This window comes from Podarcis raffonei, chromosome 2 (assembly GCF_027172205.1).
Source record: "Podarcis raffonei isolate rPodRaf1 chromosome 2, rPodRaf1.pri, whole genome shotgun sequence".
NCBI lineage: Eukaryota > Metazoa > Chordata > Lepidosauria > Squamata > Lacertidae > Podarcis > Podarcis raffonei.
Genome location: NC_070603.1, coordinates 109,870,525 through 109,893,346, shown reverse-complemented (window position 1 = coordinate 109,893,346; position 22,822 = coordinate 109,870,525). Strand labels below are relative to the sequence as shown.

General features: G+C 46.8%; 2 protein-coding genes across 3 annotated transcripts in view; one reads left to right on the top strand and one right to left on the bottom strand.

The window, feature by feature from the left end:
- Positions 1 to 1,233, bottom strand: part of GNL1 (G protein nucleolar 1 (putative)) — a 31,984-nt gene extending 30,751 nt beyond the window's left edge. Inside the window, exon 1 of the mRNA XM_053378585.1 lies at positions 1,032 to 1,233. Coding sequence (XP_053234560.1) covers positions 1,032 to 1,107 — 76 coding nt within the window. The 5' untranslated portion in view covers positions 1,108 to 1,233. The remainder of the gene's footprint in view (positions 1 to 1,031) is intronic.
- Positions 1,234 to 5,646: 4,413 nt separating this feature from the next.
- The window catches only part of ABCF1 (ATP binding cassette subfamily F member 1), a 43,570-nt gene continuing 26,394 nt past the window's right edge, over positions 5,647 to 22,822 (top strand). Inside the window, exons 1-13 of one of the 2 annotated variants that reach the window (XM_053378582.1) lie at positions 5,647 to 5,918; positions 10,079 to 10,125; positions 10,593 to 10,682; positions 11,346 to 11,481; positions 13,052 to 13,089; positions 13,642 to 13,749; positions 14,674 to 14,736; positions 17,028 to 17,090; positions 18,390 to 18,476; positions 18,725 to 18,769; positions 20,001 to 20,117; positions 21,627 to 21,719; positions 21,962 to 22,084. In XM_053378582.1, the coding sequence (XP_053234557.1) occupies positions 5,828 to 5,918; positions 10,079 to 10,125; positions 10,593 to 10,682; positions 11,346 to 11,481; positions 13,052 to 13,089; positions 13,642 to 13,749; positions 14,674 to 14,736; positions 17,028 to 17,090; positions 18,390 to 18,476; positions 18,725 to 18,769; positions 20,001 to 20,117; positions 21,627 to 21,719; positions 21,962 to 22,084 (1,101 nt within the window). In that variant the 5' untranslated portion in view covers positions 5,647 to 5,827. The remainder of the gene's footprint in view (positions 5,919 to 10,078; positions 10,126 to 10,592; positions 10,683 to 11,345; positions 11,482 to 13,051; positions 13,090 to 13,641; positions 13,750 to 14,673; positions 14,737 to 17,027; positions 17,091 to 18,389; positions 18,477 to 18,724; positions 18,770 to 20,000; positions 20,118 to 21,626; positions 21,720 to 21,961; positions 22,085 to 22,822) is intronic. The other variant, XM_053378583.1, reaches the window with a different exon arrangement.

Below are 22,822 nucleotides of genomic sequence, written 5' to 3'. Positions count from 1 at the left end.
ACAGCATTCCCGATGCACTGGAGAAGGCCAGTTTATTCCATTAAGCAGTTTAGGTGGGAGAAAAAGGGAGAACGCTATAATGCCCACTGCATTGCAGATGTTGGGTGTACACAGAAATATAGCAAGCACCCCCAATGCCTTCCAAAGAGAGAATCATCCTTCAAGTGTACATCAAGAAGCCATTATCCAAAAACTGAGGGGGGCGGACCTAAAATTTTATTTTGAACACAGTTTAAAAGGTGGTTCAGAAGGAAGAGGCTAGTGCTCCCTCCAAAAGGGCCTAGTTTAATACTTCATTGAAGGGAGAAGACTGGACTGCTCCACAAGAGTTGACAATTCCATGTAAGTACATGCAAAGGGGGGTGGGAGGTGGGGAAATGAGGCTTGTAAATTAACATGAATTAACAGCATGCACCCAACATGTGAGAAACCAGAGAGAGAAAGTGAACATCTCTAGACTCATCTTCCAAATTGTTTTCAGGAGGGGAGCAGCGAGGTGCTAGATCGTGAGCTGAAAGGCCTGGCTCACTTATGCCTGCCCACCCCCGCTTTGCAAAAAGGGAGAGAGAGAGAGCGAGAGAAGGGGGAAAGGGAGAGGAAGAGAGAGGTGCTATACGTTTTCAGGGAAGAAGATTTGCTTTCTATGTAAGCGTTTCCTGCAGAAGCCAATAAATATCCAACCCCCGATTTGTTTTAATGGAGGAGAGGTAGAGGTCACGCTTTCTCTTCCTTCCAACGCCCCCTCTAAAATGTTTCAAGGAGGAAGAGGAGGCGTGGCCTTATGCTACCCAGATGTTTATGTGGGCGATCATGAGAACCAGATGTTGCTAATGATGGGTTCCTTCTCATCATAAAAAGGGGAGAGATGTTTGGGGGGAGGTAAGAGAAAGGTGAGAATACAGATGTTGAAGAGAGAGGGGGATCCTCCCCACATGCAGCCCAAAGAGGGTGGGGGAATGTTACATCCTTCCAGATGTTTCAAGGCGGGGCCCCGCCCCCTCCCGCACGGCCCCGCCCCCTCCCGCGCTCACCCTGCCGCTTTCTCTCCCGTTTGTCCTGCAGCTGCTTCTTCTTCTGCTTAGCGCTGAACGGCCTCTTGCGGTGCATGTCCTATCCCGGCTGCCGTCCCCTCCTCCTCCTCCTCCTTCTGCTCCTCCACCACCAGCCCCGACGCGCGGCACCGGAGTGGGCGGGGCCAAGGGGAGAGCGCTCCTCGGTGGAGAGGCGAGGGCCCAATAAGCGCCGCGCAAGGGGCGGGGTCGAAAGGGAAAGGGGCGGGGCCTCTCGAGTGAAAGAATGCGGGGCCGTGACGTAGGGAGCGGAAAGAGCAGAACTTGTGCGGAGAGAGGGGGGGGAAGCGGAGTGGTTTGGCGAAACCATTCGGGACTCATAAAAAGGGGGGTGGACGGTGGCGATGGAACGTCGCCTTCCAGGAAAATGGAACGCGATTTCGGATTTGCGGACGGTACCATTGAGGGTGGCGCGGGGGGGGAGAGAAATCGAGACTGCCATTCTGCAAGGGCGCTCGGGCCGTACCATTTCAGCCGGGGGAGGAAGCGGACGGAACTAAGTACAGTACTCCATTCAACCATTTGATGGAACCCTTGAGCGCCTCCTAGTGCTGTTTGGGAAAAGCGCAGACGGAATTCCCACCTACCTACTACAGTACAAAGACTTGAGACTCGTAGAGTTGGAAGGGGCTCCAAGGAATGCAGGAATTCTGGCCACAAACATCTCTGGCTGGGCTCGAACCACCAACCTTCTGGTTAACATCCAGACACACTGACCCATTCTTAGACGTTAATGTATTATCTTTTGAGGCTAACGGCTTTGAGTCATTGTTTTCTTTTACCATCGAGTGGTGTATTACTTTAAAAATAAAATAAATATATTAAGGGCTAGGAAGTTTTGACTGAAAAGTTTACAAGGCAGCTTTGATCATTGCATAGAATTGTAAAGTTGGAAGGGGCTCTGAGGGTCATCTAGTCCAACCCCCTGCAATGCAAGAATAAAGCAGTGCAACATGCAATTCACTAGTTTCAATTAATACTGTTTGTTTCCGCATCACAGATGAACAAGGGAAATGGACTTGGAAGGAAAAACACCCACCACCCTTCCCTCAGTGGTCTGAATAACTTACTGCTCTTTCAACTGTATATCAGTCTCATTTGGTTTTCTATCTGGGCATGTGGGCTGCTTAAGTTAATATAAATAGATTTCAATTAAGATTGTTAATGTGAGCTGACTTATCATTGTTTGGTTATAATAATGTTTTCATATACAGTGGTACCTTGGGTTAAGTACTTAATTCGTTCTGGAGGTCCGTTCTTAACCTGAAACTGTTCTTAACCTGAAGCATCACTTTAGCTAATGAGGCCTCCTGCTGCCGCCACGCCGCCAGAGCACAATTTCTGTTCTCATCCTGAAGCAAAGTTCTTAACCTGAAGCACTATTTCTGGGTTAGTGGAGTCTGTAACCTGAAGCGTATGTAACCTGAAGTGTATGTAACCCGAGGTACCACTGTACTAGTATAGAACAACACTATTTGCATCTAAGGCAAATGCCTATAGATAGTATGCAAATATTATAAACAATATGACATTTGTTTATTTAATAAATGTGGTTCAGACCTTCAGCGTAAAAAGCATTCCCAGACTGACTTCCAAGATGAATCTAAAACAAAGAAGCCAAATCCCTATAAAAAACAACAAGAAAACATTTTAATGGGGGAGGCAGGACATCATAAGTGTCATGTCTAGGCCCACTGAAATCAACTGATTTAAGAATGCTTATTAAGAAGTGAGGTTAATAATGGATCTTACTATGTCCTGGAGAGCCCATCTAATATATCAGGACTTAATTAATAAGAATGCAGTTAGAGCCGGCTGTCTATGTGTTTGGAATTGCAGCCAGATTTTAAATATTCCATTAACTGTCTTGTTTTCAATTTCATTGTTCTGTATGGGACAATGACAATAAAGATATCATATTGTATCGTTATATAGATGTTTTGCCACTAACAAAGGAACTGACATTCTTTGAAAGCTTACATTCTTTCATTAAGTTAATGGTCACTGCTACATTATTCATTGGATTTTTAATGGCTTCCCATGAGGTGTCCTAAAGCCACTTACAATGCAATAAAAATGTATAAAGAACTGCATATATAAAAACAGGATTTTCAACTAGCTGGAGCTTCCAGGTTAGCCTCAAGAGCCACGTCACGTAGAGTATATAGCAGCACATGGACAATATAAGCTTGGCTATCTTGACCCACAAACAGCCATAGCTGTCTTACTAACCAAAGCTGGTAAAAGGCACTCCAATTCACTGAGGTCACGTGCGCCTCTTGCAAGAGAGATGGATCTAGGAGCACCCACAAACTGCAAACCTCCTCATTCAGATAGAGGATGACTTCATTCAAAGCAGGCAATTGACTAATTACCTGGACTTAGGAACCATCTACCCACAGGGCCTCTCTGTCTTGTCATTATTCAATGTAAATTTGTTTGTCCCACCACTAAGTCCAGGACTTGTGCAGCCTGTCCTGATTCAAATGTTAGTGTACAGATGACCACTCCCAATGGCTTCATATATATATATATGTTAAAATAGCACCGGGGACAGGATGATATTCTTCAGCATCCCATTGCACAAATGCCTGGGAGCCAAGAGACAATCAATGCCTTTCTTGGAAACTGACCCTAGAGATAGGACCAGAGCCACCACAAAAAAGCTGACACTACTCACAGCTGATTATAAACTTTGATCGATGCCATGATAAGCTTTGCCATTAATCTTATACCTTTTTATATTTGGTTTTGTAAACTCTGGAACTTCTGTAGTTTTCTTCTTCTTAGGGACTATGTAAAAATCAGTAATCACAGCCATAATGACTATAGCCGTGTATTCGCACTACATTTTAAAGCACAAGGCTTCCCACAAAGAATCCTGGGAAGTGTAGTTTTTACCCTTTCGGAGAGGTGCAGTTTGCAGCACTCTTAAAAAAACTACAGTTCCCAGGATTCCTATCCTGGGGTGGGTAGGAGGGAAAGAGGCTGATGTGCTTTTTAACACTTGATTGGAAGCCGCCCAGAGTGGCTGGGGAAACTTAGCCAGATGGGCGGGGTATAAATAAATAAATTACTATTATTATTATTATTATTATTATTCAAACGCGAGGTGTGTACTTTGTTACGGCTAAAATCTGGGTGCGGGGCTACTCTGCCACCCAGCTCATCGGACTAAGTCCGTGGGTCCCTGCGGAAGAAAATGAGCTCAGCCGGACAGGAGCAAACTGCAGAAGATCCAAGTTTATTGCGCAACAGGTTCAAGGCAAGATTGAACAGCGAGAAAGGGGTGACATGAACTTTTGAAACTCCCCCCATGTCCCAGAATACAGTGCAAAATACATCCCAGTTACATCATGAATACATTAAGGAGAGGTTGGGTTACACCGGATTAACATATGGAGGAGGGAGGGGGGAATATGCAGAGCTGGAGATATGCGCAGATAAGCGCTTCCTGAGTGCCGGTGATGGGAAGACAATGGTCCATGTATGCATAGTCTGCCACCTGGCATTGCCCGGAGGAAAGGCTTGGCAGAGCACCTTACTTGAGGGATTATGGAGGACAGGGGAGGTGTCATAGAGTCCTAGAGAAATTGAGCAAATTGGCACGTTGATTTTCTATGGATTTTATAGAGTTTAGTCCCTTTTGACATTGACAATTGGGAATAAATGGATATATTGTAGCGAAGAAGAAGGTGAAGAAGACATGCCCCCCCCTTTCCGTAACAACTTAAACCAAGCAATCCTGCATTCTTAAGTGTATACTGTACAGAGCTGCTGTTTCTTGCTGGGCATGTTTCATTCTGGGCATGCACCTGCATTCCTCTCAGTAAAAAGCGCTGCAGGTCTTTCTCGGAGGCAGCGGCCCCCTTCCCACTCTTGGCTAAAATAAGCGGGAAACAAAACTTGTGCACGTCCTAAAAACTGCACGTCTCCATTTGCGCTCCTGCAGCCTGCGACTAATCTTCCGGGTTTTTGCTGGGCCGCTCTATGAGAGGCGCTTCCTGATCTCGATGTCTCAACCCGGGTCTCTCCGGTGCCCTTCTAGGATAGGCGCTTCCTCATCTCTTTGTGGCAACCCGGTCTCTCCGATGCCCCTCTAGGATAGGCGCTTCCTCATCTCTTTGTGGCAACCCGGTCTCTCCCGTGCCCCTCTAGGATAGGCGCTTCCTCATCTCTTTATGGCAACCCGGTCTCTCCCGTGCCCTTCTAGGATAGGCGCTTCCTCATCTCTTTGTGGCAACCCAGTCTCTCCCGTGCCCCTCTAGGATAGGCGCTTCCTCATCTCTTTGTGGCAACCCGGTCTCTCCGGTGCCCCTCTAGGATAGGCGCTTCCTCATCTCTTTGTGGCAACCCGGTCTCTCCGGTGCCCCTCTAGGATAGGCGCTTCCTCATCTCTTTGTTGCACCCCGGGTCTCTCCCGTGCCCCTCTAGGATAGGCGCTTCCTCATCTCTTTGTGGCAACCCGCTCTCTCCGGTGCCCCTCTAGGATAGGCGCTTCCTCATCTCTTTGTTGCACCCCGGGTCCCTCCCGTGCCCTTCTAGGAGAGGCGCTTCCTGATCTCTATGCTGCACCCGGCCTGCGCTCGGGGATCGCTGACGAAAGTATCTGTTCTCTTTCTGGCCTGGAGAAGCCCCGGCCGCGTCACCTCCCGCGCAGGCGCAATGCGGCCCAGGCGGGCATGTGTTGAGCCAAGATTGCGGTAGGAAGAGCCGCAAAGAAGCAGGCGGCGGGCGCCGGAGCGAAGGGAGCAGCCATGCCGAAGGGAGGGAAACAGCCGCAGCAGCCCCAGGAGGAGTGGGTCGGGGACGAAGAAGAGAAGCGCTGCCCCGGAGAGGGCGCTGGAGGTGATGGCGGAGGCGGGAGGGCTGGGCGGGGAGGAAAGAGGCTAGTCCTCATGAAGGTTGGGAGGAGGACCTTTAAGGAGGGGGGGGAGTAGGCAAAATATCAGTGGGTGGGAGGGGGCTAACACACACAATTCCGTGTAAAAGTGTTTGCCCTTTAAAACAACCCGAAACAAGCAGCCACCGTTCACACACCTCTGTCCATACACGTGTCTGTCTGCTCAGACGCAAGCTCTGCCGTGGTCAGCGGGTCTCGCATAGTCGTAGGCAGTGCTTTTTTTCATTAAAAAAAAAGTTTAGGGCTTACTCTCATTTTCCTACTCATACTGAAATACTGCCCCTCAATGAGGCCAAACTTAGATTCACAAAATGTTTAGGGGTATGCGTCTCCCTAGGGGAAAAAAAAAGCACTGGTCGTAGGTGTGTCTGAATGTGTTTGGCACACACCCTTCCCCACCCCTGGTTGCCCCTGCCTCTCTTTCCCCTCCTCCAACTCTCTCTTTCCTAATTTGCTGCTTAGGTTTTGTCTAAATGGACAAGGGCCCAGATTTTTTTCCGGTTGCTCTGGGAAGTGCCAGATGCGGCGCTGGTTTCATTGCTATCCTTAGTATTTTTGATGTGCTCCCCTTGATTTGCGTGTTAAAGGAACGTTCAAGCGGCTGGTTAGATAGAGGAGGAATATTGGGGATGAAACTTTGTGGCTTGGACAAGGAACTGGACTAAAAGGCCCCATACATGTGAGCTTCCGTATGTGTCTTCATTTATATAATTAGAGATAATTTGACCAAGGAATTCCCTAGGAAAAGAAACAGTGATATAAAAATAAATTTAAAATACGCTACGTTGAACTGATAAACCCACCTGTACTAAGTAAATCAAAGTCCCAGCTAATCCTAGCTACTAATATAAAAACAATGTGTGTGTATGCTTTTAACAAGTCTTTGATATTTGTGGAGTGCTTAAGTGTTGAGAGAGTCTCGAATTCATGATCTGATCTAGTTGTAATCCTTAGTTTAGTTGTTTTATTATTCCCTGAATTGTAGATGAGGGGGCTGAGAGAGAATAGTTTGCAGAGGTTAGATCTTTACCAGAGACTTCCTTATTAGCTACTCAGTCTCTTAGCTGTAGTAATGCTTATTTATTTTGTTTATAAATATCAAATAAACAAAATAAACTTTCATAAAAATGGCTTTCAGTGACTACTGACCATGATGTCTGCATGTTCTACTGCCACTTGTGGAAGCAGTATATGTTCCTCCTTCCTGCCAACACCATAGTTCTTTCCTGCCATGTCCTTTGCTGGAAAAAGGGCAGAGGTTCCGACTCAGTAAAATATGCTAACTGCGCAGAAATATTTGTTCGGCATTGTTTAATGTGGACTTGGGGTTGGGGCAGCATCCTTTTGCTCCTTGGCCTGTATTGTCTTAACTTCTACCAGCGGTAGGAGCTGCCCAACAAGTCCCATAAAAGTTTCTCAACTGTTCAACCCATTTTACAGACACCAGTGACAAGGCATTTGGAAGAGGAAGGGTGGGGCATTGGGCTATGATGAAGGGAACCAGGTGAGTCCCAACACATGCTGCTGTAATCCATGAGTTGCTAATTATATATAGTATAATTATTTTCCTTGTGGGGCTCCTGAGCTTCTAACAAAGAGGCAGAGCTGCAGTTGCAGAAGCTACAGTCGTAAGCAGTGTTGGAAATTCAGCTACAGTATATATAATCTAATTGCTAAATGGTCCCTTAAACCTAGGCTGCAGTCACCACAATGGAATGTCTAGGCACTGGTCCCCCTTCTCCCATGGGAATTATTATTATTATAATTAATTCCATTTCTGTAGCGCTTTATATTTTAAAGAACAAAGTGGTTCACAACACATTAAAACATCAAATAAAACATTCAAGAATAAAACTACTTCAAGCTTCAAGGAAAATATTTCTCTCAACACACACAATTTTTATTAAATTTTCTCAATCACATCTCAAGATATTCACTTAAACAACCTTAAATCAATGACTACCCTTCTTCTCTTTCCGTGGTTCGATTTGCATACAATACACCCCTGCATATTTTACATGAACTAAACCATTCAGTAATCCAATGTTACATCCATCAAATCTGTTGAATTTAAATTAATGCTACCAGTGTTTTTAAATGAACACAGTTTTCACCCATAAACTCAGTTAACCTTTTCCAGTCTTCCTTAAACGTGCGTAATTCTTATTCTCTTATTCTACATGTTAGATCTGCAAGCTGCGTGTATTCCATCAGTTTTAAGTTTGCCATTCCTCTTTGGTTGGGACCTCGCTCATTTTCCATTTTTGTGCTAGCGAAACACGGGACGCTGCCAAGGAAAATATTTCCATACCTTCTCTAAGTGACATTTCCTTCTGCAGTCCCCAACCTGGTGCCTGGCAGATTTTGAACACTGGTTGTAAGCAGCAGTGCTAGCTGCAGGAGAGTGCTCTGAGAAAAAGGATCTAGCACTAGCATTTCCTATTACTGCATTTCCACTGCTGGCAGAATGTCCATTGATTTTCCGTGTGTATGTAGTCGTGGGAAGATCCAGGAGCCCCACAAACAAAGGGCTTAGTAATCCTGTATAGCAGGAGTGGGGACCTCGTGGACCTCCAGATTTCTCCATCTTCCCTAAGGATTCACCATGATGGTTGGGCATTGAAGTCCATCAACCACCTGCAGATTGCCAGTTCTAAAATATGAACTAGGGATGTGGGACAAGGGAGAGAGGCCATTTTCAATTGGTTGTGCAGGAAGCTGGCTGGAGTGAAAGAGGCAGGAGAGGCTCGACTAAGTTGGGGTGTGGGCAGAGTGAGATGAGCTTGACAAACCAGGGTAATTGGAGCTGGGAGGGAAAGGTGGCTGGGTTTGGAAGAAGTCCAGCAGGCTTAGTCTGCTGTGAAATGGGATGTGTCATAATTCAAAGAAGAAAACTATGCTACCTGTTCACAGCTAGTCGTAGGTCAGTGGTAGAGTATATGATTTACACCCAAAAGGTCCTGGTGTCTCCAGGTAGGACTGGAATAGACTTTTGTCTTAGCTTTATGACTTTATTTTAAACTAATAAATCGGACATCATGGTAAGAAATAGGTGCCAGGTGAAAACATTCCTCTTCAACCTTTGGCTGATTAATATCCCACAGCCTTTTAAATGTGTTTGTTGCTTCTATTTTAATTATTTATTTGTGCTTTTATCTTGTATATTTGTCTTGTGAACCACCCTGAGATCTTTTGATGAGGGGTGGTGTAATTTTGTTTTTTAAAAAATAATACTAACAATAATAATAGTTAATATGGAATGTATTTTCCTGGTGAAGCATGTTTTCCCTGGCCAATTTCTAGAAACAAATTGAGGCATTCTTATTTTGCCAGGCATTCTGAAATTGCAATTCAGATGATTTACTATTGTTCTTAGGCTAATGCTTTTATATTTTCAATTTGCTTTCCTCCCTCTCTATATGAATCCATATATACCCACATATATGTAGTTGTATAGTCTAACCTGCAGCACCTTGTGTAATTGCACCATGTTGTAATTCAGCTTTCTTTTATTTCTGATACTTCCTCCCTGCCTTTCTTTAAAATCCTCAGTTTATCAGGGTGAAGCACATGCTTCTCTTCCCCTTCCCTGTTTTCTCCCCACAACAGCCCAGTAGGTTATGCTGAAAAAGAGTGACTTAACCCAAGATCACTTGGTGAGCTTTGTGGCTGAGTTGGGGATTTGAACCCAGTTCTCCCCGTTCCTAGTTCAACTGAGAGATGGCCAACATGCTGCCCTTCAGATGTTGCTGCACTACAACTCCCATGAGCCTCAGCTGGCATAGCCTATTGGTCAAGGGTGATTCAAATTGCAGTCCAGGAACATGTGGAGGGCAGTATCTTGACTGCCTCTGCTCCACTCTCACTTTCAATAGTAAATAGTGGACTTGAGTGTGGAATATGGTGCGCGCTTTCGTGTGCCTGAGCTCTTCTCGGTTCCTGGTCTCAGTGTGGGGGGAGACAGATATATATATATATATATATATATATACACACACACACATACATACAGACACATACAGACACACACACACACACATACTTTTTTCTGTGGTTGAAGACTCTTGGATTTGTATCTCAAATACCTCCCGATTCTTTCTTTCAGACAAAGTGGTAAAGAAGGGGAAGAAGGATAAAAAGACCAAAAAGTCGGTAAGATTCAGTCTCATCCTCTGTTGACTTCACCCCCATTTGGGCTCTGTGTGATGTCCACGAATCTGGACGCTCTCTGTAGTTCTGTTGACCTTCATGAGAACTTTGCCACCTTCCACAAATGCTCTGTTTCCTCCTCCAAACACTTCAGCATTTTGGGGACTGTGCACTGGTGGTTGTTAACTGCACCCGTAGCACTTCTTGATGTCCCAGAATGCTCTGCCATCCCTTTTCTGTTTATCCACCTCCATAATTCAGTTGAGAGGTAGTAGCTCCATTTATACGTAAAGCTAATCCAATAATTGGGGGGTTGTTTAATATTTTTGGCTTACTGATGATTTATTTTTGGTTTTTGGAGGGGATGGAGAAGCCTTTTGCCCTCCTTCCAGCAGGGGATAGTGGTTCGGAGGAAGGGGGCTACTACCTCCCTGCCACTGTCCTAAACTTTCCCCCTTCTGTCTCCCAAGTTCTTTGAGGAACTGGCTGTGGAGGAGAAACATGCCAGTGAGGAGCAAGCAGTTGAGAAAGAGCAGCAGCAGCAACAACAACAACAACAGGTAAGTAACTTTGGAACCAGGAGTGCCAAGCAGGATCACAGAATCGTAGAATCATAGAATGGTAAAGTTGGAAGGGACCACAAGGGTCATCCAGCCCAACCCCCTGCAATGCAGAAATCTTTTGCCCAGTGTGGGGCTTGAACCCACGAACCTGGGAGGAATATATATTGTGGGTCTTGTCACCAGAGGGCATGCTAGTTGACCACATTGGGCTGCACTGGATTTAGGGTAGTGTGGGCCATTTCTCCATACAGGATGCCAAGCTGAGGGAACACAATATTATTATTATTATTAGTAGTAGTAGTAGTATTATTAACTGTTTATTAGTATTATTAGTATTATTATTTTTAATTATTATTATTATTATTATTATTATTATTACTACTACTACTATTATTATTATTATTATTATATTAATACAGGTACCTACTCAGAAGATCCATTAAAAAGCAAATGTACCAAAATGAATTCTTCTTAAAATAATTGGGCAGGGAGGGTGGCAAATTTTGCCCTGGTTCAGGGCGCCATATTACCAAAGTCCACCTCTGCAATGGGGCTGAGGATGTCGCAGTGCCACGGGGAGATAATTTGCTAAGAAAGGCAGGTTGACCCACCCTCTTCATATTTGTTTGTTTGTTTCCCTGTCTGTTTTCATGGCTGCAGCAGCCCCAGCAAAAGAAGCGACGAGACAAGAAAAAAGACAGGAAGAAAAAAGAGGCGGAAGACGATGACGACGAGAACCAGCTGATTGAGCGGCTGAAGAAGCTGTCGGCTCAAGCCAGTGATGAGGAAGAGGAAGGTTGGAGGCTGCGATCTTGGGGGGGGGGGGAAAGAGATTTTCTATATTGGGGCTGAGGAACCGGCCCAACCCCCTAGACCAGAGACAAGGAACTGGTGCCCCCTCCCCATCCCGATGTTGCTGAACGACAACTCCTGTGGCCAAGGCTGATGGGAGTTGCAGTCAACACTGGGAAGGCCCATGTTCCCCACTCCTGCTCTGGGATCTTGCTGGGGACTATAGCTCCCATCAGCCCTGACCCTTTGGCTATGCTGCCTGGGGCTGCTGGGAGTTGTGGTCCAACAGCCATCTGGAAAGCCACAAGCTGGTCACCCTTCGCTCTGTGTGAGTTCCAAGACATTTCTTCCCACTGGTCCTTAGGACAGGGGTTGGGGACCTTCTTTTCCTTAGGGGTTATCGGTTGAAAGGTGCATGTAGGTGGTGGGTGGAAATGGAGCTTGTGGTGGCTAGTGGGCAGGGCCACTCCTTCTCTCACCTTCTCTTTCTGCCACCTCCCCTAATAATAATAATAATAATAATAATAATAATAATAATTATTTATACCCCGCCTATCTGGCTGGGTTTCCCCAGCCACTCTGGGCGGCTTCCAACAGAATATTAAAATACAATAATCTATTAAACATTAAAAGCTTCCCTAAACAGGGCTGCCTTCAGATGTCTTCTAAAAGTCTGGTAGTTGTTTTTCTCTTTGACATCTGGTGGGAGGGTGTTCCGCAGGGCGGGTGCCACTACCGAGAAGGCCCTCTGCCTGGTTCCCTGTAACTTGGGTTCTCGCAGCGAGGGAGCTGCCAGAAGGCCCTTGGTGTTGGACCTCAGCGTCCGGGCAGAACGATGGGGGTGGAGACGCTCCTTCAGTATACTGGACCGAGGCTGTTTAGGGCTTTAAAGGTCAGCACCAACACTTTGAATTGTGCTCGGAAACATGAAACGTGAATTGAATTGTGCTCATAAAAACAGGCTTCTTCCCAGATGCCCAAACTATTGGTTAGAGTGGGTTCCCCTCCCCTTTCCCCTTTCCCCTTTGCTTCATCCATTTTAGCTTTTCCTCTTCTCCCGGCCCTTCCTCCACCTATGTGAAATGAGCCAAGGGCCAAATCATATTGGACAGAGGGGCCCCCTGCATTAGTGTTCCCAGCCTCACGGAACAGGTTTATGTCAGAGACAGGGAACCTGTGGCCCACCCAATGTTGCCAGGGACTACAACACCTATCATCCCTGTCCATTGGCCATGCTAGCTGGACCTGATGGGAGCATTGCTACCACCTGCAGAACCGCAGCTTCCCCACCGCTGATTTATATCTAGGCTAGCAGTTCAAGGAGGTCTGTGTTAGCAGTGGTGTTGCCTTCATTAGCAGAGGCTGTGCGCTGCTGGGTGTAAACAGAGTGTGAGGCTTACATCGTGGCTTACCTGTGAGCTTTCCTCGGCATCTGACTAGCCACTGTCGGAGACAGAGATCTGGGCTGAATAAGCTCCTTGGAACCGAAAAAGAGCCTGCAGGATCAGGCCCACCTTGCCCCAACGTCCTGTTCTTGCCCAGCAGGTATTCACAGTTTTTTGTTTCCTTTCCAGTGCCTCTCCCCATCAGCAAAGCTGGCAAGAAAAAGAAGGTGGGTTTCTGGGCATTTTGACGTTTCCTTTGGTTAGGGAATGGTGGGACAAATAAATAATAATAATAATGCCCTGGGGCGTCCGCAGCAGGTTGAGGGGATACTGTCAACTTCAGGCCCGTGGATGAGACTAACAAAGCCAGTGTGGTGTAGTGGTTAAGAGCGGTGGACTCGTAATCTGGTGAACCAGGTTCGCTTCCCCGCTTCTCTACATGCAGCTGCTGGGTGACCTTGAGCCAGTCACACTTCTTTGAAGTCTCTCAGCCCCACTCACCTCACAGAGGGAGGAAGGGAAAGGAGAATGTTAGCCGCTTTGAGACTCCTTTGGGTAGTGATAAAGTGGGATGTCAAGTCCAAACTCCTCTTCTTCTTCTTTGTTGCACAATGGACTCCCTTTCTGTGGCCAGACCATTGCATGGTAAAATTTGGACCACCACCAGCAAATCCCCCAGGAGAAGCTTCCTTTCACTTTTGGGGACCAAGCAAAGGGGAGCTTGTTTCATGGTACTTGTCTCTGCAGTTTCTTCACTGCCGCTTGCTTTCTCTCTTTAGGGGGGAAATGTCTTTGCCGCCTTGAGCCAGGATCAGAGTGAGGAGGAAGATGACGACGAAGAGGAACCGCCGAAACCAACCAGACCTGACAAGAATAAAATCAACAAGGTTAGCCTCCCTCTGGATCCAGCAGGAAGTGATTTGGATCAAGATGGGAATTTGTAGAGTATTAGGTAGACCAGGACACAGTGTCAGAAGAGGGATTTTGTACGCTTCTTCATTTGCGTACATGGGCTCTGTAGCGCATGAGCAGAATGCAAAACATTTATTCCCATTAAAAAGTTGCTTCTAGCCACTATGTCTGCAGATAGAAAAGTTTGAAACACTTCGAAAAGGCCTGGTCAAATGAAGGTTGAGATGCAGGGTTACCCAGGGCTCTTGGTGGTTTGCAGGTATGTCTTCAGTATTCTGTGTACAGTGGTACCTCGGGTTAAGTACTTAATTCGTTCTGGAGGTCCGTTCTTAACCTGAAACTGTTCTTAACCTGAAGCACCACTTTAGCTAATGGGGCCTCCCGCTGCCACCACGCAATTTCTGTTCTCATCCTGAAGCAAAGTTCTTAACCTGAAGCACTATTTCTGGGTTAGTGGAGTGTGTAACCTGAAGCATATGTAACCCGAGGTACGACTGTAGTTCCTTCCACCTTCCTCATATAAGCAGAAGGGTAAATTTATGCAGAGCCAAGGACATACAGAACATAGGGATTTTCCAGCATGCAAACAGCCAGCGAACGACTGTCAGCAGGACTATACTGAAGTTCTCAAATTCTTTGGCACTGGTCTTCAAACCCTTTGGCAATCAGCCTTCCCAGCACTGGGAAAAGGTCTCAGACTCCTAAGCACAGGAGCTGCAGATAGATAACTAAGTGATCAGACTGCTGGGGTTTTTCTAGCCCTGCAGGACAGTCCTCTCTCCTGTATGCATTTGCTCTTGGGAGGTTGCAGTGTGGCAAAGTGCAAAACCAGAGTCAACAGGGATGCCTTTCTGGCCTTTTCCCTAGTGCAGATAAACAACCCGTCTCTGCTTCTTTAGGCTGCTTCAGATGATGAAAAGGAGAAGAAACCAAGCCAGAAAGGGCCAAAAGCCAAGCAGAAGGTCAGTCTGGGCTGCACTAGGTGAGCCAAAATAGAGGGCTGGAAGAAGCACGTCTCCACTGGGGTGGGGGACTGTATCCAGCCACAATCCAGAACTGGCCAACCTGTCTGTCTCCTGACGGCATATAATGTCAGGTGATTCAGGATCAAAGGGAAGAATTGGCAAAGCGTTCCCCAAGTCTTCCTTCGCAGCTCTGGCTGCAAAGATTCCTGCTGAAAGCAGGGCTTACATTGCCAAATTTGGACTCAAATTTGAACTCTGTGAAGGCAAGCCCTGCTTCTTGCAGGGGTCGGCTGCACTTGGGAGTGCCAGCTGGTAGCTTCTGAGTGGAGCTGATCCTAACAACAACAACAGCTAAGGGATACGGGTAGCGCTGTGGTCTAAACCACAGAGCCTCGGACTTGCCGATCAGAAGGTCTGTGGTTCGAATCCCCGCAACGGGGTGAGCTCCTGTTGCTCAGTCCCTGCTCCTGCCAACCTAGCAGTTCGAAAGCACATCAAAGTGCAAGTAGATAAATAGGAACCGCTTTGGTGGGAAGGTAAACATGTGCTGCTCTGGTTTTCGCCAGAAGCAGCTTAGTCCTGCTGGCCACAATCCGGAAAAACTGTCTGCGGACAAACGCCGGCTCCCTCGGTCAGTAAAGCGAGATGAGCGCCACAACCCCAGACGCTTTTGCGACTGGACTTAACTGTCAGGGGTCCTTTACCTTTTTAATAACTACTACTACTATTATTATTATTTGTACCCCACCCATCTGGCTGGGTTTCTGGCTTCCAACAAATATTTAAAAATACAATAAAACGAAGTGAGGTGCCAAATTCGAAAAGCACTGAATGCAAGCCCCTCTTGCAGAGAAAAGCTAATTGGGAGAGCACACTTTAAAGCCCCCAGTTGTTGCGTTCCTGACATGGCTTTATCTGCTGCACCCCTGACATCATATCAAACCAGGTGTGGGCAGGTGAGTATCAGGGAGGACTGGACTGTATCACATAGGCCATTGGTCTGGCTCTGTGTAGAAGTGGGCCAGTAAATCATATTTTAGCAGTAGCTGTCAAACTCCTGACTATATCATTAAAGTCTCCTATGTTTTAAAAAGATGACAGAGTCAAGGGAACCCTTGATAACCACGGAGGGTGCCTCTCTGTGCAGGTTTAAACCAGTGTTTCCATGCCTCCTCTGATCACCCTCTTGATCTTGCCCTGTTGCAAACAGGATATGTAGGAGGAAGTGGTCCCTTAAAAATGTTGGGACCAAATTGTTTGGGCAGTGCATGCTTCCCGGTGGCGCTGTTGTAGGAAATAGTTTGGGTTCACATCTGATTGGTTAAAAAAAACCTTTCTTACCTGGAAGCTCTTGTTAGTTTCTGTTTGCCACTGTGCAGTGCTTTGGAGTCACAAGACTCTGTTTACATTCCAGAGACATTCCAGGCTGTTGGAAGTCTCACGGAAGACAGGAGACGGGTGTTATGTTACTGGTTTCCTGTTCCTTTGTTTTCTAGTTGCTCTCTGCTCTCGCAGAGAGAGTGTGATTTCTTTTCTGTCTGCGTAGTTTAGAAAATAAAGCATAGCGATGTAGCCATAAATCTCATCACTTCCGTGTGCTGTTTTGATTCTCTGCTGAATGGGAATGTGCCTGAGCCTCATCAAAGGCTCAGGTCGTTAATCACGTCAGAGGGCGATTCCGGAAGATGAGCTTTATCAGCTCGGTTGCACAGAGATTCCGACAGCTCTTCCCCTTAAAAGCCTCACCATTGGAGTTCTCTGTTGCTACACAAGGGTGAAGAAAATGCACTCTGCACTAGCTCAGGGGCACTTCTGTACTTACTACGTATGTTCTAGGGATGGAATACTGGCATTGGAACCAGATGCCCAGATTTCATGTCTTCAAAAACCAAACAGGGCAGTTAGGGATGCCTTTGGTACCGCACCAATATTTGCTCCCAGCTTTTCCTGGAAACCTCAACAGGAAGGAGATTCCGCAGAGCCCTCCTTATATTTCTTATATTCCTCCATTGGGAGTTAGAAAATGCAACAAATATAATAGTTGGGATAAGAACAATGCAGTATTGCTCTCCAAGATGTATCATAGGGTGGAATTAATTGTGTTCACGGGCTTTGCTAATTCTTTATGATTGTAACTATTATGCTGTAACACACGTAATTTAATTTTTAAAATAATAATGCAAATCCTCAATGGCTGGACCACTCTAGATAGGTGGGCTTCCCTGTGCTAATTTGCATTGGTCGTGGTAGGAAATAATAATCAGAATTTCTTGTCTTTTATTTCCCAGGAAGAGGAGGAAGACACAAAGAGGAAGAGTAGGAAAAATGAGAAGAATAAAGGAAAACAGGAGGTATGGTGTTTCATCATTGATAATGAAGACACTGTTTTTTAACCTTTTTATCGAAACATTAAATTAAATGTTTTTAGTTGCTAGTATTCTTCTTAAATTATTTATTTGTAAATTTGTATCCCACTTTTGAGCATAAAATGTTCCTGGAATGGCCTGAGGAGTCCAAGCTGTTCAAATTGCCTTATGAACCTTTTTATTTCTGTCTTCCACCACCTGTGTGCTATAAAGCAACTTGATATTATTCCCATTTTACAGACAGGCAATTGAGGCTGGGGCTTGGGAGATGCCCTATCTTTGAAATTGTATATTTGATGCCAAAATATGCCATTGGGACTACGTGGACCGTTTAGAAAACCCATATGCTCTCCCAGTTTTTTTTACTTTTTATTAACTGTGCAGATCACGCTAAAATATATAATTTCCATAATTTTATTTTAATTGCAGGGCATAAGTTAAAAAGGAAAATGAATTGGAGCGTTTCAGAAGGATTTGGGCTTGTAGAGTAAAAAGCATTTGCATACAGCATGGCAAATTGTAGATAGTTGATCAGGGATAGTGGGCGGTCAGTAGATGCCCTGGAGACAAAACATAATTTCCCAGTTGTCACCTGGGAGAGACTGGAAACAATCCAGTGCCTCAGAGGAACAGAAACCCATGGAGCTTGAAAATTCCAGGATGTCAGAATTTCAGCTTCAGGTCTTGAAACTCAGCTGAAGTTTAAATTTGTGTGAGATTTCATTTCTGCTTTGGTCCGAATGAAGGAAGTCAGAGAGCAGCAAATTTAGGCTTTTCCAGCTGGATAAATGAGTCTTTCCTACAAGCGTCTAATTTGTTTCGTTTTAGTTTTGTCTGAAATGTATTGGCTGGGTTTTGGGTTTTTTTGAATTTTTAGCTGTTTCTTATTGAACGTTGCCTTGAAAGGACTGTGTAGAAGCTGGCTGATAAATACATTGGTGGTAGTGACGATGACTAATTGATGATTATGATGAAAATAATAACAACACAGTGGTACCTCAGTTTTCGAACATAATCCGTTCCGGAAGACCATTTGACTTCCGAAACATTTGAAATACGAGGCACGAAGGGCGGTCTGCAAATTCAATGGAGAAAATTGGGGGGAAAACTCAGCGGAAGTCGTTCAGCTTCTGAGGTGCGTTCGAAAACGGAAGCATTTACTTCTGGGTGATGATGACCATAATAATAGTGATAATACTACTCATTTACCCAGGGTGCTGAACCCCCTTTTGACTTGGTATTCATGACCTGTACATTTTGTCTGTTTTTCACCTGCACTCCTAGAGAGGGGGTCCAGCCATTGCTATCCTGGCTCAGAGCGATGAGGAGGAAGACAACGAAGAGTTAAAGAAACCCAAGGAGAAAGCTAAGGTAGAGCAGGAGAGGACTGGGAGAGTCATGCGAAGAGTTGGGTGGTTGGTTGGGTGCTTAGACAAATAGGAGAATCCCAGGCTTCTGGGTTATGTGCCTGACAGTTAAAATAGCTGATTCTCAAGTTGCTTAACTCACCTTAGAACAGAGGGGAAAGATCTGGGCATGTGGAGGAGAAAGGGTTTGCTGCAACAGCTGCCTTTCACGCTCTCTTCTGCCTCTCTCATCTCTTTCCATACTTCTTTTAGACTGCGACCAAACAGGCTGCAGGGAAGAAGAATCAGCCGACCAAGGTAAGAGACACCTCAAGGAGATTCCTGGTGGCCAAAACCCAACCCCCAAGACTTAGTAGTGCTGTGCCACCGGCATCCCAACAAACCAGTGTTTGTCAGCCAAGAGCAAACCTTGGTTTTACCAAGCCACGGTTTCTTCGAGAGAAAAACAGCCCATGGTTTGTTGCTCCCACTTGCTAGCGGGGAGGAAATTGAAGCAAGAGCCATCTGTGCATTCACAGTAAACGACCAACCATGGCTTACTGCCAGAGTGCGGTATCTGTGGCCCTGCAGATGGTGTTTATTTATTTTATTTGTGGTGACATTACAACGCCTCTTGAGGTGGTGTACATGGTGTTCTCCTGCTCCCCATTTTATTCTCTCAAAACCCTGTGAGGTAGGTTAGGCTAGGAGGCAATGCCTGGCCAAGGTTCGCCCAGTGATCTTCGCAGCTGAAGCCTGCTCCCATGTCCTGAGCCAGTGCTCATAGCAGCTGCACCGTACTGGCTCTCCTGCATGGCCATTGGAGTCAGGTAGGATGGGACTTGTAGTCCATCAACACTGGGGTGGGGGGCTTGGCTCAGGTTCCACCCTTGGTTTGCCATGATTCGTGAGCGCAGTCACTGTAACCTTTTCCTGAGGAAAGCTATACTCTGTCTCCACAGTCAGAGGCAGGAATGCTGAATAGCACTTGCTGGAAACCACAGGAGGGGAGAATGTTCTTGTGCTCAGGTCCTGTTTATGAGATTCCCTGTAGGCATCTGATTGGTCATGGGAGAACAAGATGCTGTACAAGAAGACCCAGGGACTGCAGGTGGCGCTGTGATCTAAATCACTGAGCCTCTTGGGGTTGCAGGCCATAAGGTCGGCGATTCGAATCTGTGCGACAGGGTGAGCTCCCGTTGCTCTGTCCCAGCTCCTGCCAGCCTAGCAGTTCGAAAGCACACCAGTGCAAGTAGATAAATAGGTACCGCTGCGGCGGGAAGGTAAACGGCGTTTTCATGCGCTCTGGCTTCCATCACAGTGTCCCGTTGCGCCAGAAGCAGTTTAGTCATGCTGGCCACATGACCCGGAAAGCTGTCTGTGGACAAACGCTGGTTCCCTCAGCCTGAAAGTGAGATGAGTGCCGCTCCCCATAACTGTCCAGCCGTCCTATACCTTTTTTTGTTTCTAGAAGACCCATTGGCCTGACCCAGCGGGCCTCTTCTTAAGTCACGTTCTTATACGAGTTTTTGTTTCTTTGGTTCCACAGAACATGTTTGCCGCTCTGGAGGCGGAGGAGATAGACGACGAGGAAGAGGGGGATGAGGATGACCAAGAGGAAGAGGCCGCAAAGGGCAAAGAGAAGCCCAAACAGGGCAGCCAGCCGGTAAGGGAGCTTGTGACTTCGCTGCGTCAGTTGGGCTTTGTCCACACTGCATTCCACCTTATGCAGGAAGGCAGAGGAGAGAGATTTAAGGCTCCTGCTCCCTCCTTTCATACAGATAGGCTGTTTGGTATTTATTAGTATTCTATTAATTGCGCTTGCATCCCTCCTTCGTTCATCCAGGGTTCTCAAGCACGGCTCTCCCTCATTTTATCCTCACAAAATTCCTGCAAGATGGTTTAGGCTGAGATCGGGTGTGGGTCAAAGGTGAGCTTCATGGCTGAGTGAGGACTAGAACCCACGTCGCCCAGGTCTCAGTCAAACACTCTAACCACTACGCCACGCTGGCTGTCTCTTGTATTTACCGGTGCCTGTGTGCATAGCTTAGATCTCTACTCCTCCTGTCTACTAGGAACAAAAAACACTGGGCAAGGCAAACTCACCTATTGGTGAGGGTTCTGGCAAAACGCAACGGGGTGTGTGTGTTGGTGTCATGTTAACAATGGGTGAAACGGCACAGTGCTTGGAGTATATTTCCCACATCTGGATGTTTCGAGATACGAGTGCCAGGCGCACTGGGTTACCGTAGCAACACCAGGGAGGTTGAGTGTATGCCTTGCTGAGCCATTCACCCTCCCATTGGTTCAGGAAATATGCCTAGAGAAAGTATAATAGTCTCTAGGGCATTCACTTCGTTACTTTGAACTGTGTGGGCGAGGAGTTTTCCCCCCTTAACGGGGGATTGTGGAAGAAGCTGTTCTGCTGGGAGCAGGGAATCTCTGCTGATACGTCACATTGGTTGAGGTGCGGTGAACTACCGACTGACTTCCACAAGTCACCCATTGGGTGGAGTGCAAACCATACTCCTTCAAGCATCCTTCAACCTGGAGATGGCTTGGACTACAATTCCCATCAGCCCCAGCCAGCATGGTGCTGATGGGAGTTGTAGTCCAAAAGATGTGTAAGGTATGTGGTGGATTTTTTGTTTATGTTTTTCCTGGATATATGCAAATATGAATAAAAATTTATAAATGAAAAAACAAAAGATGTGAAGGAGCCCAGGTTAGGCAAGGCTGTTCCTAGTGCCTGGGGCAATAAGACCTAGGTGCCACTGCAGTTTACTCCCCCCCCCAAAAAAAACCCCCACCTCCTTCCTACCTCTTCCTTTCTACTTCATGTGGGCAAGGAATGAAAGGGAGAGCTATATGAGCAAGCCACTTCTCAACCCTGTGACTGACCCCGAACTCCGGCAAGTTCTCTGGAGAGACTGAAGAGGTCTATGGAAGCACCTCTTCTATCTCCTGGGGTTCAATCCCTGCAGAAAGGACTCTTTAGCCCTGCAGAGCCGTACCAGAAGCGAGAGAGGGCAGGAGAGGAGTCTTAACTCTGAACTGACTTGGGAGGTGGGGAGCAGTACAGGGTCTCTCCAAAGGTTTCATATGAGGGCCTTCTTGGTTTCCTTTCCTGGCCCCGTTTGCTAACACAAACCACACCACCTTGTGATTTCTGTAGCAGTCGGAAGAGGAGGGAGAGGAAGGGGAGAAGAAGGAAGACGATCCCTATGCCCATCTCAGCAAAAAGGAGAAGAAGAAGCTCAAGAAGCAGGTGAGATCTCTGCCGGGGAACGAAGGAAAAGGCCCCAAAGGTTATTCCTGTTTGTGGCTGGCCAGGGGGCTTTCTCTGCCTGCCAGTTGTAAGGTCAAATCCTGGTAAAGCATTCCCTGGATAGAAATAAGTTTTTGGAGAGTGATTTAGTGGGCAGACTGGCACCTGGCAAATGGTAGATGGGGAAGAGTCTCTTGTTTGCTGCTGTTTCACAGCCAGGCCTTTTTTCCTCCTTCCAACAGCTGGAGTTTGAGCGGCAAGTGGCAACCTTAAAAGCAGCCAGCGCAGCAGAGAACGACTTTTCGGTGTCCCAAGCGGAGATGTCCTCACGGCAGGCCATGCTGGAGAACGCCTCTGACATCAAGGTACGCCTGTCTCGATCCAGTGCCTCCACCTTGTCCCTCCAGTCTGGATCATTCCTCCATTCTCTTCTTCCATTGCATCTCAAGAGTGGACGCCTAATTGCCGTATTTTTCGCTCCATAGGGCACACCACATCATAGGGTGCACCTAGTTTTTAGGGGGGGAAATAAAGAAAAAAAATGTATTCCCCCCCCCCAGCCCCAAAGAGCAAAGAAGCCAAGACAGCGAGCAGGATCCATCCCGCTGGCTGTCTTGGCTTCCTCTTTAGCCACACGCAACCTCTCCAGCCGGGAGAGGTTGCGCGCGGCTTCGTTTTTAGCCGTGGGGCTGGGGCTGGGGAAGCCCGAGTTTCCCCCGACCTCAGCCCCCAGAACAGGCTGCTATCCGCAAGCCTTCGGAGCCCAGTGGGAACTCCCGCCGGGCTCAGAAGGCTTGCTTATAGCTGCCTGGAGAGTGAGAGGGGTCGGTGCGCACCGACCCGTCTCGCTCTCCAGGCTTCAGCGAAAGCCTGCATTTGCTCCATAGGACGCACACACATTTCCCCTTCATTTTTGGAGGGGAAAAAGTGTGTCCTATAGAGCGAAAAATACGGTATATTTTCTTGATGGATGTATAAGCTTAAGAGGAAGCTGAGTCACTTTTGGCAGAGCAAGGAGATTGCAAGAAGGGCAGCTTTGGCCCAGATGTTTTGCACTTCAACTCCCACCAGAAACATCTGTATGGAGGGAAACAGGTTGGGCC